The 12155-nt window shown below is 39.4% G+C and overlaps 1 protein-coding gene across 1 annotated transcript; it reads left to right on the top strand.

The window, feature by feature from the left end:
• The first annotated feature begins 1128 nt into the window (after positions 1–1128).
• Positions 1129–9192, top strand: GHITM (growth hormone inducible transmembrane protein). The gene is made up of 8 exons (XM_010148176.1): positions 1129–1299; positions 2186–2285; positions 3533–3644; positions 5122–5263; positions 6313–6421; positions 7076–7264; positions 7852–8023; positions 8866–9192. The coding sequence occupies exons 1-8, from the start codon at positions 1171–1173 to the stop codon at positions 8951–8953; spliced, it is 1041 nt and encodes a 346-aa protein (XP_010146478.1). The 5' UTR covers positions 1129–1170; the 3' UTR covers positions 8954–9192.
• Positions 9193–12155: the final 2963 nt, after the last annotated feature.

Here is a 12155-nt window from a genome sequence, read left to right as displayed (position 1 = left end):
TTTTAAAAAAATGATCAAAATCACAGAGCTGTTAACTGTGAGTTCCTGCAAACCATATCATCCTGGTGGAATAGTGAGGTCTAGTAACAGAAACAAGATGTGTCTCTGAAAGTACTTCCGGTTAGAAAAGCAGTTCGTAACTGAGCTTCAAAGTAGCGTTTTGAAGCAGCATGATTAGTTTCTCATTTTAATTTCCCTGTCGTCAATGTGCAGTGCCCAGTGCTGTGGGTTCTTGTTTGTAATGCATGTTTAAAGTTACCTTTATTTAGCATGCTCTTAAGTTATGATGGATATTGTATATGTAAGGTGTGAGCAGTTGTTTGAAAAAAAGTGTTCTGGTAGTTGGGATATTTTAGGATATCGGAGATTATATATAGTCATAGTTAAAGTATGTATAACTATAAGGACTCTGGGTGTTTTTTATGTGTAGTACACCCACTGTTTGTGGAAGTAAGTAGCGTTTGAATAGCACTTACAGAATACATAGGCTTGGTATCTGCTTATGCTGTGGATTTGCCCATGAGTCACGTCAGTGTTCTGTGGTCAAAACTGCACAGATGACCTGAACTCGTGTTCCGGGATGTGACCTTGACTGAGTACTGTGTCCATAAAGCCAATCAGAATAATCAAAGCTAATCAAAGAATAACATAAAACCTAAGCAAACCAACAAACAAAACACTTCTCTAAAGCTTTTTCTACCTCATGTATTGTATTATTTATTCATTTGTGTTTATGCTTAGCTGAAGGTTATGTAAATCTAGACCATCCTTTTGAACATCTGTTGGTAGGGCAGAGTGTTCATGCAGTGTTGTTTCTCAAAACGAAAGTTAGTTGCCAAAGTCACTCAAGCCTAAATATGTAAAGGGTCCTGATATAATTTATATGTATGAAAAGTCGTACATCCTCCTACTTTCAGGTAAGTACCTTGTTGTGAGATGAGTTGTTGATGAAAATGGGAGACAAATACTGATACAACAGGGTTAAATTGCATATGTAAGCAGGTTCTAGCTCTTGTTACAGTACTGTTGTGATTGTCCAATTACTGTTAGGGAGTTTAGTGTAGTTGAGAATGAGGAATATAAGAGTACTTTGTGTGAAGACCATGTAATGAAATAGTAAAGCATATTTTCTCATGCAGGAGCAGGGTTTACTCTGTTGTCTGAACAACCATGCTGGCTGCAAGGCTAGTATGCCTGAGGGCATTATCATGCCAGACTATCCGCCCCACCATTACTCAGGCTTCACCAGCTTTGAGGAACTCCAACATAAAAGCATACAGGCTGTGGCAGCCTAGCCAGGTAAGGTAATTCTCTTTCTAATCATTCTGACTGCTAATGCTTTAAAGGGTTGAGAGTTTTGCCAAAAGAATTGCTTTGTATGGGGTGCCTGTTTTGAGTGAGTTTTGACAAGCCTTCTGCCTGTTTGAGGTATCCACTTTAATTTACTGATGGAAGAATATTACTCAGTCAAAAAACCAGGGGTTTTAAGAGCAGTTGAAGTAATATCTTCTGTTCTCATGGCTATTTCCCCATTGAAATTATTGGGGAAAAAAAAAAAAAGAATTAAAGGATGTAGTTAGAGACGGACATAGTAAGCTGTGTAAGGTGGGAAAAGCAGAAATGCTTGTCTGACCTGGCTCTCTATTTCCAAGAAAGAGTCTTAAATAATATATTAAAGTGAAAACTTGCTTTTCAAAGACTTTAGCCCTGATATGTGTTAGAGCCCAGGTTAAAGCAATTTCTTAACTATGGCAGGGCCATCTTGGGTGTTAAGTGTATAAAAGTGTTGACGTAAAGAATGCTTTCACGTAGGAAGGAAAATACTTAAAAAGTAAAGATTTTTTACCTTTAAAGAAAAGCCTTATGGCTTTGTTTAGTACAGCAGGACTACAGTAGAAGAAATGCAAACATTTGACCTTGTTTATCAGCAGAACTGAAAACTTCAGCTTCTGAAATTCATGGCATTGGTTCTGCACTTCTAGAATGTGTGTGCGTGTTATTCACAAAGGTTCCTAGACTTTAATGTTTAGTTGTTTTCCTTGAGCACAGTTGCTTCATCTCTTTCGGAGGTAAGTGCAGATAAATAATAGGTTGTAGCAATTTTAAGTGTAGCAAGTAAATTGATAAGAAATGTCTTCTATTTTATTTTACTGAATCTCTCCCATGTTATTTCTGAATCTAACAGTGTTATGCCACACGAGTAAGAACTGGTGTAAGGCGTGGAAAAATTGGCCAGGAAATAAAAGAAGCAGCATTTGAGCCATCTGCAGAAACAGCACTTAAAGGTAGAGTAGCTCTGCTTTAAATACTGAGAATCTTTGAAGCTTAACTTAAAACTTCTTGAAGGAATCGGTTTCCTTCAAACTGTTAAAGAGACTGAGAATATTGTTTCATATATAAGTTTGCTTAGTAGTCTCCCTCAAGTGACTGGAGACAGTTTCTCTGCTTGTCTTTACAAGGGAAGTTTAAAGCTGCAAACATGTCACAATACAGAGAAATTTCCTGTTGTCTGTGCTTGAAGCTGCTGTTGAGAACTATTAAGTAGAATATGGTTACCTTTTAACGGAGACTTAGCATACTATTTAGTATCTGTATCCAGCGCTTGCTTTGCTACATCTACTGTGTACTGCTCAAAGGAAAGGTTTTTGTACAGCTTGTGCAGTTTGCAAAAAATAGCACTTCTGTTGCTACTGTTACGTAAGCCAACACCTTATTGTGCTTTCTGGTGCATTTAGTGTAGATCGTAATGTTAGTGTGTTACAAAGACTTTTTAGATGGCAGCATTCAGCAAAAGGGATTGTAAATGTCCTAAAATAGCATTAAATTGACAAGAGAAATATTTGTAGATCGGCTAGGTAGTGTCTTGGTTATGACACGTTAGGAAAAAGTGTAGTCTTAAAGGCTTACACAACTGAAGGTGTTTGGTCTCAGCTGCTCTGCAGTTAAACCAACATTTTGTTACTGATGCTTATATTAGTAGCAGTAATCTGATACGTGGCACACGGGCAGTATGTCTAAAAATCAGACAGTAGAAACTGATGGTAGATCATGTGTTGTTGCACATGAGCTTTGGAAATCCCTTTTTAAAGTGATTTGGATCTAATTGCTACCAAAGAGCTTTTGAAGGAACAAGTGTTAAAGACAGATGAGTGACAGGAAAGGACACAATGTCTAGTTTTTCCTCCTGTTTTATAGTGAGTTGGATAGTGAACTCTTCTGCTGGAGAACCTGTTAACTGATTTTGTGTTGCAGTTCCTGTCACTGTAATGGTCAATAAACCCGGCATGTTACTAGCTGATTTCTTATTTCTTTATGAAGCTTTGTTGTGTTGATAGGCTGAATCTAGAGTTTTTTACATGTAGCTCATTGAGAACTGGTAACGCAGTGACTTGAAGTTAAGCAAAGCTTTAAGAACGAAACCTAGCATGGATCAGTTATTTCAGATACAACAAAACTCATGTATGTTATTAACTATCCAAGAAAAAGCATTCATGAGCATGGGTTTGTGGGGTTTTTTTTCCCATTTATACAGCTGATCGCCTGGGGAAATTCATTGTTGCTGGAGGGGCTGCTGTTGGCTTGGGGGCCCTCTGTTACTATGGATTGGGCATGTCCAGTGAGATTGGAGCTATTGAAAGAGCTGTGTAAGTAAGATGGCTTACTATTTTAAGTGAAGAGCATGTTAAATGAATCTTCCTTCTCTTTATATCTGTCTCTTCTTTTGCTGGTGTCACCCTGTGTGCACATGTTTTTTGAGCTCAAAACAGAAAAGCCCTTGCCTCTGCAGGATTTTAAAGTATATAACTGAAAGCAAAATTTCAGTTATGCAAGCTTAAATGGATATTGACTTAAGTGAGTTCCTTCGTGTTGCTAAATTTGAAATTCATTTGTGAGGAGTACATAAATACGAGGTATGCCACAGATAAAGGGTAGTTTTCTGTATAACATATTGTTGCGATTGCTTTGCCTGGTGTTCCCATGAGGCTGTTCGTTAAACTTTAATACAGAGCTTGTAAGGAGAGTCTCCTTTGAATATATGAAGTACCTTGGCATAAGCCCTGCTCTAATAAACATATTTTACTTAAAACTTCGTTGGCCAAAAAGCAGCGCACCAGAAACGTGACTGTGATATCTAAGTAACTAGATGGTTTTGCCTTGAAAGGTGGTTTGCAATAAGCATGGGCTTGGGAGAAATGAGTGCTGGAGACATTTTGATCCACTTAGTCTGCATTCATTTTGGAAGTGACTACCTACATTCATACTGAATGCTTGCAAGTTGTATCTGAGAAGCTTTTTATTGTCACAGCTATCCATAACTTTTTTCTCCACAAGCCTTGAAGTAATGGTTCAGAGGAGTAAGATGGGAGAAAATGTGTGCACTGTATTTAAGCTTGGTGTTAGCAAAGAAAGCTTCCTCTCTCTATCACAGAATCACACAGGTTGGAAAAGACCTCTAAGATCATCCAGTCCAACCATCAGCCCAACACTGCCATACCCCCTAGACCATGTCCTCAAGCACCATGTCTACACATTCCTTTAACACTTCCAGGGATGGTGACTCCACCACTTCCCTGCGCCGCCTGTAGTATGACCAAATCGTATTGCAGGCACTCCTGTTCAACTGTAGTGCTGTTGCTATTATTAGAGCTCTGAAAATGATGTGTGTGTCTTGTGATGTCAGATAAACTTGTGCACTGTGACTCAGCAATTTATGAGCTGCTTAGCAGGCTACTTAGTGCCCAGTACACATTCTGTAGACCTTTTTCCTTAAACAGGTTGTTACATACACACCATTCTCTGTTTTTCCATAGTTAAAAACCACTCATTATTCTTTTTCCCATCTATGCTTCCTCCTTAGAATTGAACTATAATTCACATTATTTGTACTTTGTAAGGTTTCTAGAGAGTTATGTTATACCAGCATGGAGTGCGAAAGATTTAAAAGTTGAGCCCCCAGTTGTAAGGTAAACTCACGGCAGAAGTTTCTAGACCACACCACTGTTGCACAAAACCTCCCTTATATTCATAGCAATGAATGTTTAACAACTTGGTTGTGTTTTCAGTTGGTCTTCGTTCTGATACCAGTAACTGCACAGCTGTGAATGACTGCTTATTTTTCAGTATTTGGCCACAGTATGTGAAAGACAGAATTCGCACTACTTACATGTACTTTGCGGGAAGCATTGGCTTGACGGCACTGTCTGCTGTAGCAGTCAGCAGATCTCCGGCACTCATGAGCCTTATGACAAGAGGCTCCTGGCTGGTAAGCTTCTGTTACGGAAATAAAAATGTGTACTGAGAAATGACCCCAAATGTGATGGCCAGCGTAAAAAATGTGAAACATAAACAACTTGGTTGAAAGTAAGGCAGAACTTGACTTACACTAGTGTCCTTACCTATAAAGAATAATTAAGTATCCTAGTGTTATTTGTGTTTTAAGATCTGATGCATCTAATTACTTGCTGACGTGCACCTTCTATACTGTTTTGATAGTTTGTCCAAACAAACTACATAAGGAAAAAAAAATTCTATGCTATCCATACCAGCTATATGCAAGTAAGAACCTCTTGTTGCTAGCCTCAGATGACTACTTATACTAAATCTGTAGCTTTCTAAAAATGGAAAACAAGGTCCCTATGCATTCTTACTCCTCCCTGTGCTGTTCTGTATAGCTCCTTGAAAGCTCTGCCCTGTTTGCCAGGACTGAAGTGATACTGTTAACAACATGCATCTCCTTAGTACATATTTGGTGTGTTAATTTTAGTGGAACAGTAATAGCTAAATGCCAACACCTACATAATTTTACAGAGATTAATTTAATAATGCATCTGTGGTGATAAACCAAGGTTGTACGTTTCTGACCAGTCTGCTGGCTGCTGGAGGATTCTGCTTGGAATTGCCAGTAAAAGGAGGCAATGAGGTTTAAAATTCCTTGGTAGCAAAAGTCTGTGAACTGAGTATTGGCTTTTGATGGAGAAATGTACAAGAAAAAAGTTTCAGTACCTGGATAAGGTGTAGAGTAAGGGGCAGAACCATTATGTTTTCCTTCTCGTTCCTTACACAACTGAGAGTTTGTTGCCATCTTACTGCTCCATTTGGACTCTTAGAAGAGTAAAAGCAGAATGGGAACTACTGCAGGCTGAGACCTGCAAAAAATTGACTGTAACCTTACAGCAGCAAAGTTGATAGATGCTCCAACTATTTATTAGGTTGCTCTTTTCAGAATTAGGCTGTTGACTTTTAGACTAGGAGGTTAGAACAGAGACCGTATGTCCTAATGCTAACTTCACTGCTGTAATGCTGTTTTTACAGGCAATAGGTGCAACTTTTGCAGCTATGATTGGTGCTGGAATGTTGGTCAGGTCCATATCCTATGAAAATAGTCCAGCAGCTAAACATTTGGCTTGGATGATGCATTCAGGTATGTGGTTTCGGAGTTCATTGTAGATACTTGTGCTTTAGTGTGACCAGATTCTGACAGTACAGATCAGTTCTTTGCTAATGATGCCTACTTCAGATAACAATGGCTAGCATTTTTCAAAACTGTTTTACCAGAAATAATTTATGATTCAGGAAAGACATGTGGATGTTCAGCACTGGAATCATATTTGCCTCGCCAAAGCTAACGTTTTTGCCAAAAGAAATTATATTTATCTTAGTGTTTGTTACTAGTTAAGCAGCCTAATATGGCATTAAGAGGTTGGTTAGAGGTTTCATACAAGACTGGTGAAAAGTCTGACTTACTCGGCTAACTAATGGTTGTGGTATAAATCTGTCCTGTATCTCTTACCAGCTCTGTTTTGAACAGATCAATATGTTGACTGGTATTAACCTTTCTTCTCCAAAGACCAGCTCCCTGCAGCACTCTCCCAGAGCTAGTTAAAAGTAGTTCAAGGACCTTAGAAGGGAGCCCAAAAAATTGGCACCTTTAGATAGACACACAATCAAGCGTGTTTGTCATATGAGTGGATTAGTGTGAGCCATGTTATCTGACTGGGAAATAAAAGATGGTGGTGGTGTCTTTGCCAGAACTGTTGCAGCTCTTATGGGCGATGTTTTGTTTTCCTTTGTCTAGGTGTCATGGGTGCAGTGGTGGCTCCTCTGGCCTTCTTGGGTGGGCCTTTGCTGATCAGAGCTGCCTGGTACACGGCCGGAATCGTTGGAGGGCTCTCAACTGTGGCCATGTGTGCTCCGAGTGAAAAATTTCTGAACATGGGAGGACCACTTGGAATAGGCTTAGGCTTTGTTCTTGCTTCTTCAGTTGGTAAGATACTCCTTTGATACTGTCAGATAAAGTAAGTTAAAAGCTTTAACTGCTAAGTTGCAGCTCACATTTAATTTCAGACTAGTCTGTCCAGTTAAGACTTGCCTTAAATAGCCCTTTCACTCTAGCCCAGCAGAAAATACTCTGTTAATTTTGTTCTTGAAAACAAACATCAAGTTACAGTTCTGATAAGTGTTAAGCTGACAAAGGGCTGATAATGTTGGCTTGTATTTTTAGCCACTGCCAGTGACTGGGGAAGAAAGTACATGTGATTTTAGTTCCTGAGCCACTTGTCCTTCTCCCTTAGGTGTGTGTTTCTTGGCATTGTTGTAGTCCTAGGGCCAGAAATACTTTCACATGAAGACAAGTAGACATGATTCCCTAGGGTGTTCAAAGTTAGTGGATCAGGCTGCACATGTGACATCTTCAGCTGGTGTGTTAAAGCTCATGGTATCAAAAATGCACCACAAGTTGAGCATTGAATACTTTCTGAAAAACATGTGCTACAGTGACTGAAGTTTGACCTGACTCAGAGTAGCAGATGCACATAGTAGCTTCCTTTAACATTATTGTACATTCCTCTCCAGGATCCATGTTCTTGCCTCCTACTTCTGCGTTTGGTGCTGGCTTGTACTCGGTAGCTGTTTATGGTGGATTGGTACTCTTTGGCATGTTCCTGCTCTATGATACACAGCACGTTATCAAGCGTGCAGAAACAATTCCATATTACGGAGTAACAAAATATGATCCGATCAACGCGTAAGTGTTCTGTGTTAACCCAGCTGATCTCCGTGTCTCTGTAAGAATTTGCTTCAAGCTACATCGAACTATGCTGTAAAAACAGCCAGACCTTTTGTATACTGCTCAAAAGTGTATTGCTGTTAAATGGGAAGGATCACAGGGTTTAAAAATACAGTGTGAGAAGAGCTAGTGGAGTTAAAACAGACACCATCTGCCTGAAACGAGAGAAACAGGGTTGAATGTGTGGCGTTGCATGCCTCCAGCAGTACTTTCTAAAAAGCATTTTTGTTTTCTAAATCATTGTTGGGGGAGTTCATAGCTGCTTTCTGAAAATACCCATCAATATCAGCTGAGACAAAAAATGTTAACTTGTTCAAAGTCACTTAATATTCACTAGTCTTTCTCAATAAATGAAAAAGCGTCAACAGTGTGATAGATAGGGAAAGGAGGATTTGTGGTCTCTCAGTACAGACCAAGCCTGATTAACAAGTAATTTCTTTGTAAATGTTGTCTGTCTGATCTGAAGTGAATTGTTTACCTCCTTGATTCTGGGGTTTTTTTTTAATAATTAAAATAATACTGACCATCGTCTAAATTCTTGGAGATAAACAAGATAAAATTGTAGCACAAAAGCAGAGGGCTGCTGTATGAGAGCAGTATACTGTTAAGACTTGTGTAAGTAGTTCCTGATGGCAGAGATGGTAGAACAAAAACACGGGTTTTTTTGACATATCAAGCACTGAGGATGATCATAGTTTGGTTTTGTTAGTGCTTCATGAAGGTTTTTAAATACAAAGTATAATGGTATGAAACACCAAATACTGTTTCTGTTCAATAAACTTTAATTTCCTGTTTCCTAGGTGCATGGGTATCTACACGGATACGCTGAACATCTTCATTCGGGTGGCCACCATGCTTGCAGGTGGCGGAGGTGCCAGGAGAAAGTAAACAGACTCCTCTTCACAGCTGTCTGACAGCCTACCTAGTGCACATACTAAATAAAAATCCATGGTTACAAGCAGTTTTGCTGCAAGTCAGAAGTTTAAAGCATTTCAGCATATTGTTTCAGCGCGATGTGATTCAGACTTTATAGTTTTTCTTGAAACACTTTCTAGCCCTGTTTTAAAATAGTGTAAACTGCTTGTAATTGAACATTATTTTGGGGAAGTAAATTATTTTTAATATATTAGTAAAATACTCTGCTTATAATAGGCTTGACAGCAAGTCAGCCCTTACCTTTTTGTTTTACTGTTACTGCGTAGTAAAGAAAATAATTTCTAAACTGATACTCCAGATGCAGATAGAGGGACAAGCTGCTTCATGAAATGCTGTTGAGATGCATCAGTTTTCAGTTAAGATTGTATAAATGCTACTGTAGTGACACATAAGAATTGAACAAATTAGTTATGGCACTCAATGCAATTAATTGACTTCTACCAGGGCAGAAGTTTCAGAAAGATTTAAGCAATTGTCAGAAATGCATTGGATTTGACAGGTGAGGTGACCAAAAAGTATTCAGAGACAGAGAAACTGAGACATTTGTCCTGTATGAATGTCAGTCTCTCTGGAGCACATGTGAAAACTCCTTGCTTTAATGTTGACTGGACATACCAGCTACGCTCTTAGGATAGTACATTTATGAAACTGTTGACTAGCAATAGAGAGGTGTCTGTCTTCCAGTGACAAAATTTCAGTACTGCAGGTGAAGCAGCATCCTTCAGAAGAGCCCCTAGTGCTCATCTCTTACAAGCTTGTACAATTGGGACAGAAAGAGGGAATTGAGGATGGCCTGTTGTAAATCCAGGTATCATAAATTTACCATATTCTTTTATGGTTTCTAACTCCGAATTGGAATGTTTAGCTTGGTCTAAAAGAAAGATTGCCTATCAGTGAAATTGATTTAACATTAAAAAAACTTACCCCTTGTTGCTGTATGTTGGAATAAAAGGTGAGTTCTCGGGCACAAGAAAGTTTTTGAGCTGAAGTCGTTAACTCAGACTTTCAGTTTCTGGTACATATGCTGTGTTTATGTATTGACTTATGGAACAATAAAATTCTAGCCTCTCACAAGTTGAACACTCTCCCTGTGTTAATAGAAATATTTTAGTATCCCTGCACTAATAACTTGAAGTGTACTACAAATATTTTTTGCTAATATTTCCTTTACAAGGGAGTGTGTATTCCTCTGTCAAAACACCCACAAGGACACTTTGATTTCACTGGCTATCATCTTTTTGGGGATGTTTCCCAGTTGGAAGATGCAGATCTACAGATGCTTCAGGTGGTTGTGTTAGTGTAACCTGTTGGCTACTGACTGCAGCCAGTGCTGCTTTCTGTCTGCCGTATACTGCAGTGGTTTTAGTCCCTTCAATCACAGGGAAGAAACGGTGGATTGTGAAGAGCCTTGTTGCAACTCCTCTTTGCCCAAAGGCTATGCAGCACAATCTATATGCTTAATCACCTGTTGGCTACTGACTGCAGCCAGTGCTGCTTTCTGTCTGCCGTATACTGCAGTGGTTTTAGTCCCTTCAATCACAGGGAAGAAACGGTGGATTGTGAAGAGCCAACTCCTCTTTGCCCAAAGGCTATACAGCACAATCTATATGCTTAATCAGTTTGCGCTTGCTCTGGCTGAACACAGTGTGCTTGTCCTTAAATTCTGAAATCTACAGGGAGCTGTGTTAGAACTAAATTCCGATATTTTGTGCCAGTAATACAAGAAGACTGGGGCAAAACTCCTTATGTCTAGATTCTGAGGAGAAAGGTTTAGAGGTTGACTGTGAACCAAGAGAAGGATCCTGGGTTGTTTGAAACAGTAAGGTGCAGAACACAACATGCTACTCGGGGGAGGTGTTTGCATGGAAAGTGAGACCCACAGGAAGGTCTAATAACCTTTTAATAAAATGCAGCTGAAACAGTGCCTGAGCAAGCGTGAGCACTCATTTGTGCTCAGCCTCCTGAGAAGATGTGGCTTGGCTCCTGTGGGTGAGATTGTGTCAGTAGGAAAATACTCTGGTGCTACCTAGTGTGGGTCTCCAGAGAGGGAGAAACAAGATTAGGAGTTGTTCTTTGACATTTGAAGTCCGAAGTGAAGAATTAAGATTTATCTCGAGAGCTTTAATTTGGGGAGGGATGAAAGTCTGAAATATGGTAACTTGATAGGCACAAGACAGGTGCCCACTTTTTTCAGGGAAAGCATCTGGCAGAGGCCTTGTGCTGGGTTACTGTCAGGCTGCTCTTGGAATGCAAACAGAAAACACTGAACACTTCCAGAACTAAAAAAAATATCTTTATCCATAGAACTTACTAAGGTAATGTCAGTGTAAGCAATGTATTTTGGTGGGGGTTATGCCCCTCAGCTGAGAGGTTTAATTGTAAAACTTGATTCAAGTAGGGATTGGGGTCCATCAAGTATGTCTTGCTCAGCAGCTGTGAGAGCAACTACCTGAGAGAGAGGACGTGTGTGTGTGTGTGTGTCTCCTCCCAGAGACTGAATATTTTCAGAAGGAAGTTAGATGCTTTATATCCTAAACTTCAGATCTGCAAAAGCTGAGCAACACTGGTTAGACCCGCTAATTCTTAGTGACCTATTTCAGATGCTTCTGTAAACTAGGACGGGAAAATGGGTGTTACTAGGGGGGTCTAAACTCGCATAAATCCAAACCTAGGTGAGGAGGAAAGCTTTCTTTTTTCTTTTTGAACAATAAATGTTACTTAATTTGTTTTGTTAACTTTATTTTGCCCTCTCACTAGAGGCCTCATGTTCACCATGTTTTTGACAGTTGGTTATAATGTCGTTAAGAGGTGGTTGTTCTCCCTTGATTCACTGTTGGGTCAGTTTGAAGAGGGGGTGATGCATAATTGCATTCTCTTACTGACTTTTAGCAGGGACACTACAGAGTTTTGCTGGGTATCTTTAAATTAATACTAAGTTTTAAGGGGAATGAAAGAAATCACAGGATCAAATATTTCCATGGCTTCATCTTTCAGATAAATAAGCTCCTATTTTCTGTTTTCAAGTGAGATTTAAGAAGCTTAGTGTTGTTTAGTGAGAAGAAGCTTAAGCAGCTGCCTAACTGGCAGAATGAAGAACAGAACTGAGGTTATCGTTTCTCCTAGCAGTTTATGGTGAGTTGATAATCACCCAGGA

Source organism: Eurypyga helias, unplaced genomic scaffold (genome assembly GCF_000690775.1).
Source record: "Eurypyga helias isolate BGI_N326 unplaced genomic scaffold, ASM69077v1 scaffold18043, whole genome shotgun sequence".
Classification (NCBI taxonomy): domain Eukaryota; kingdom Metazoa; phylum Chordata; class Aves; order Eurypygiformes; family Eurypygidae; genus Eurypyga; species Eurypyga helias.
This window is presented reverse-complemented; position numbering and strand designations above follow the sequence as displayed.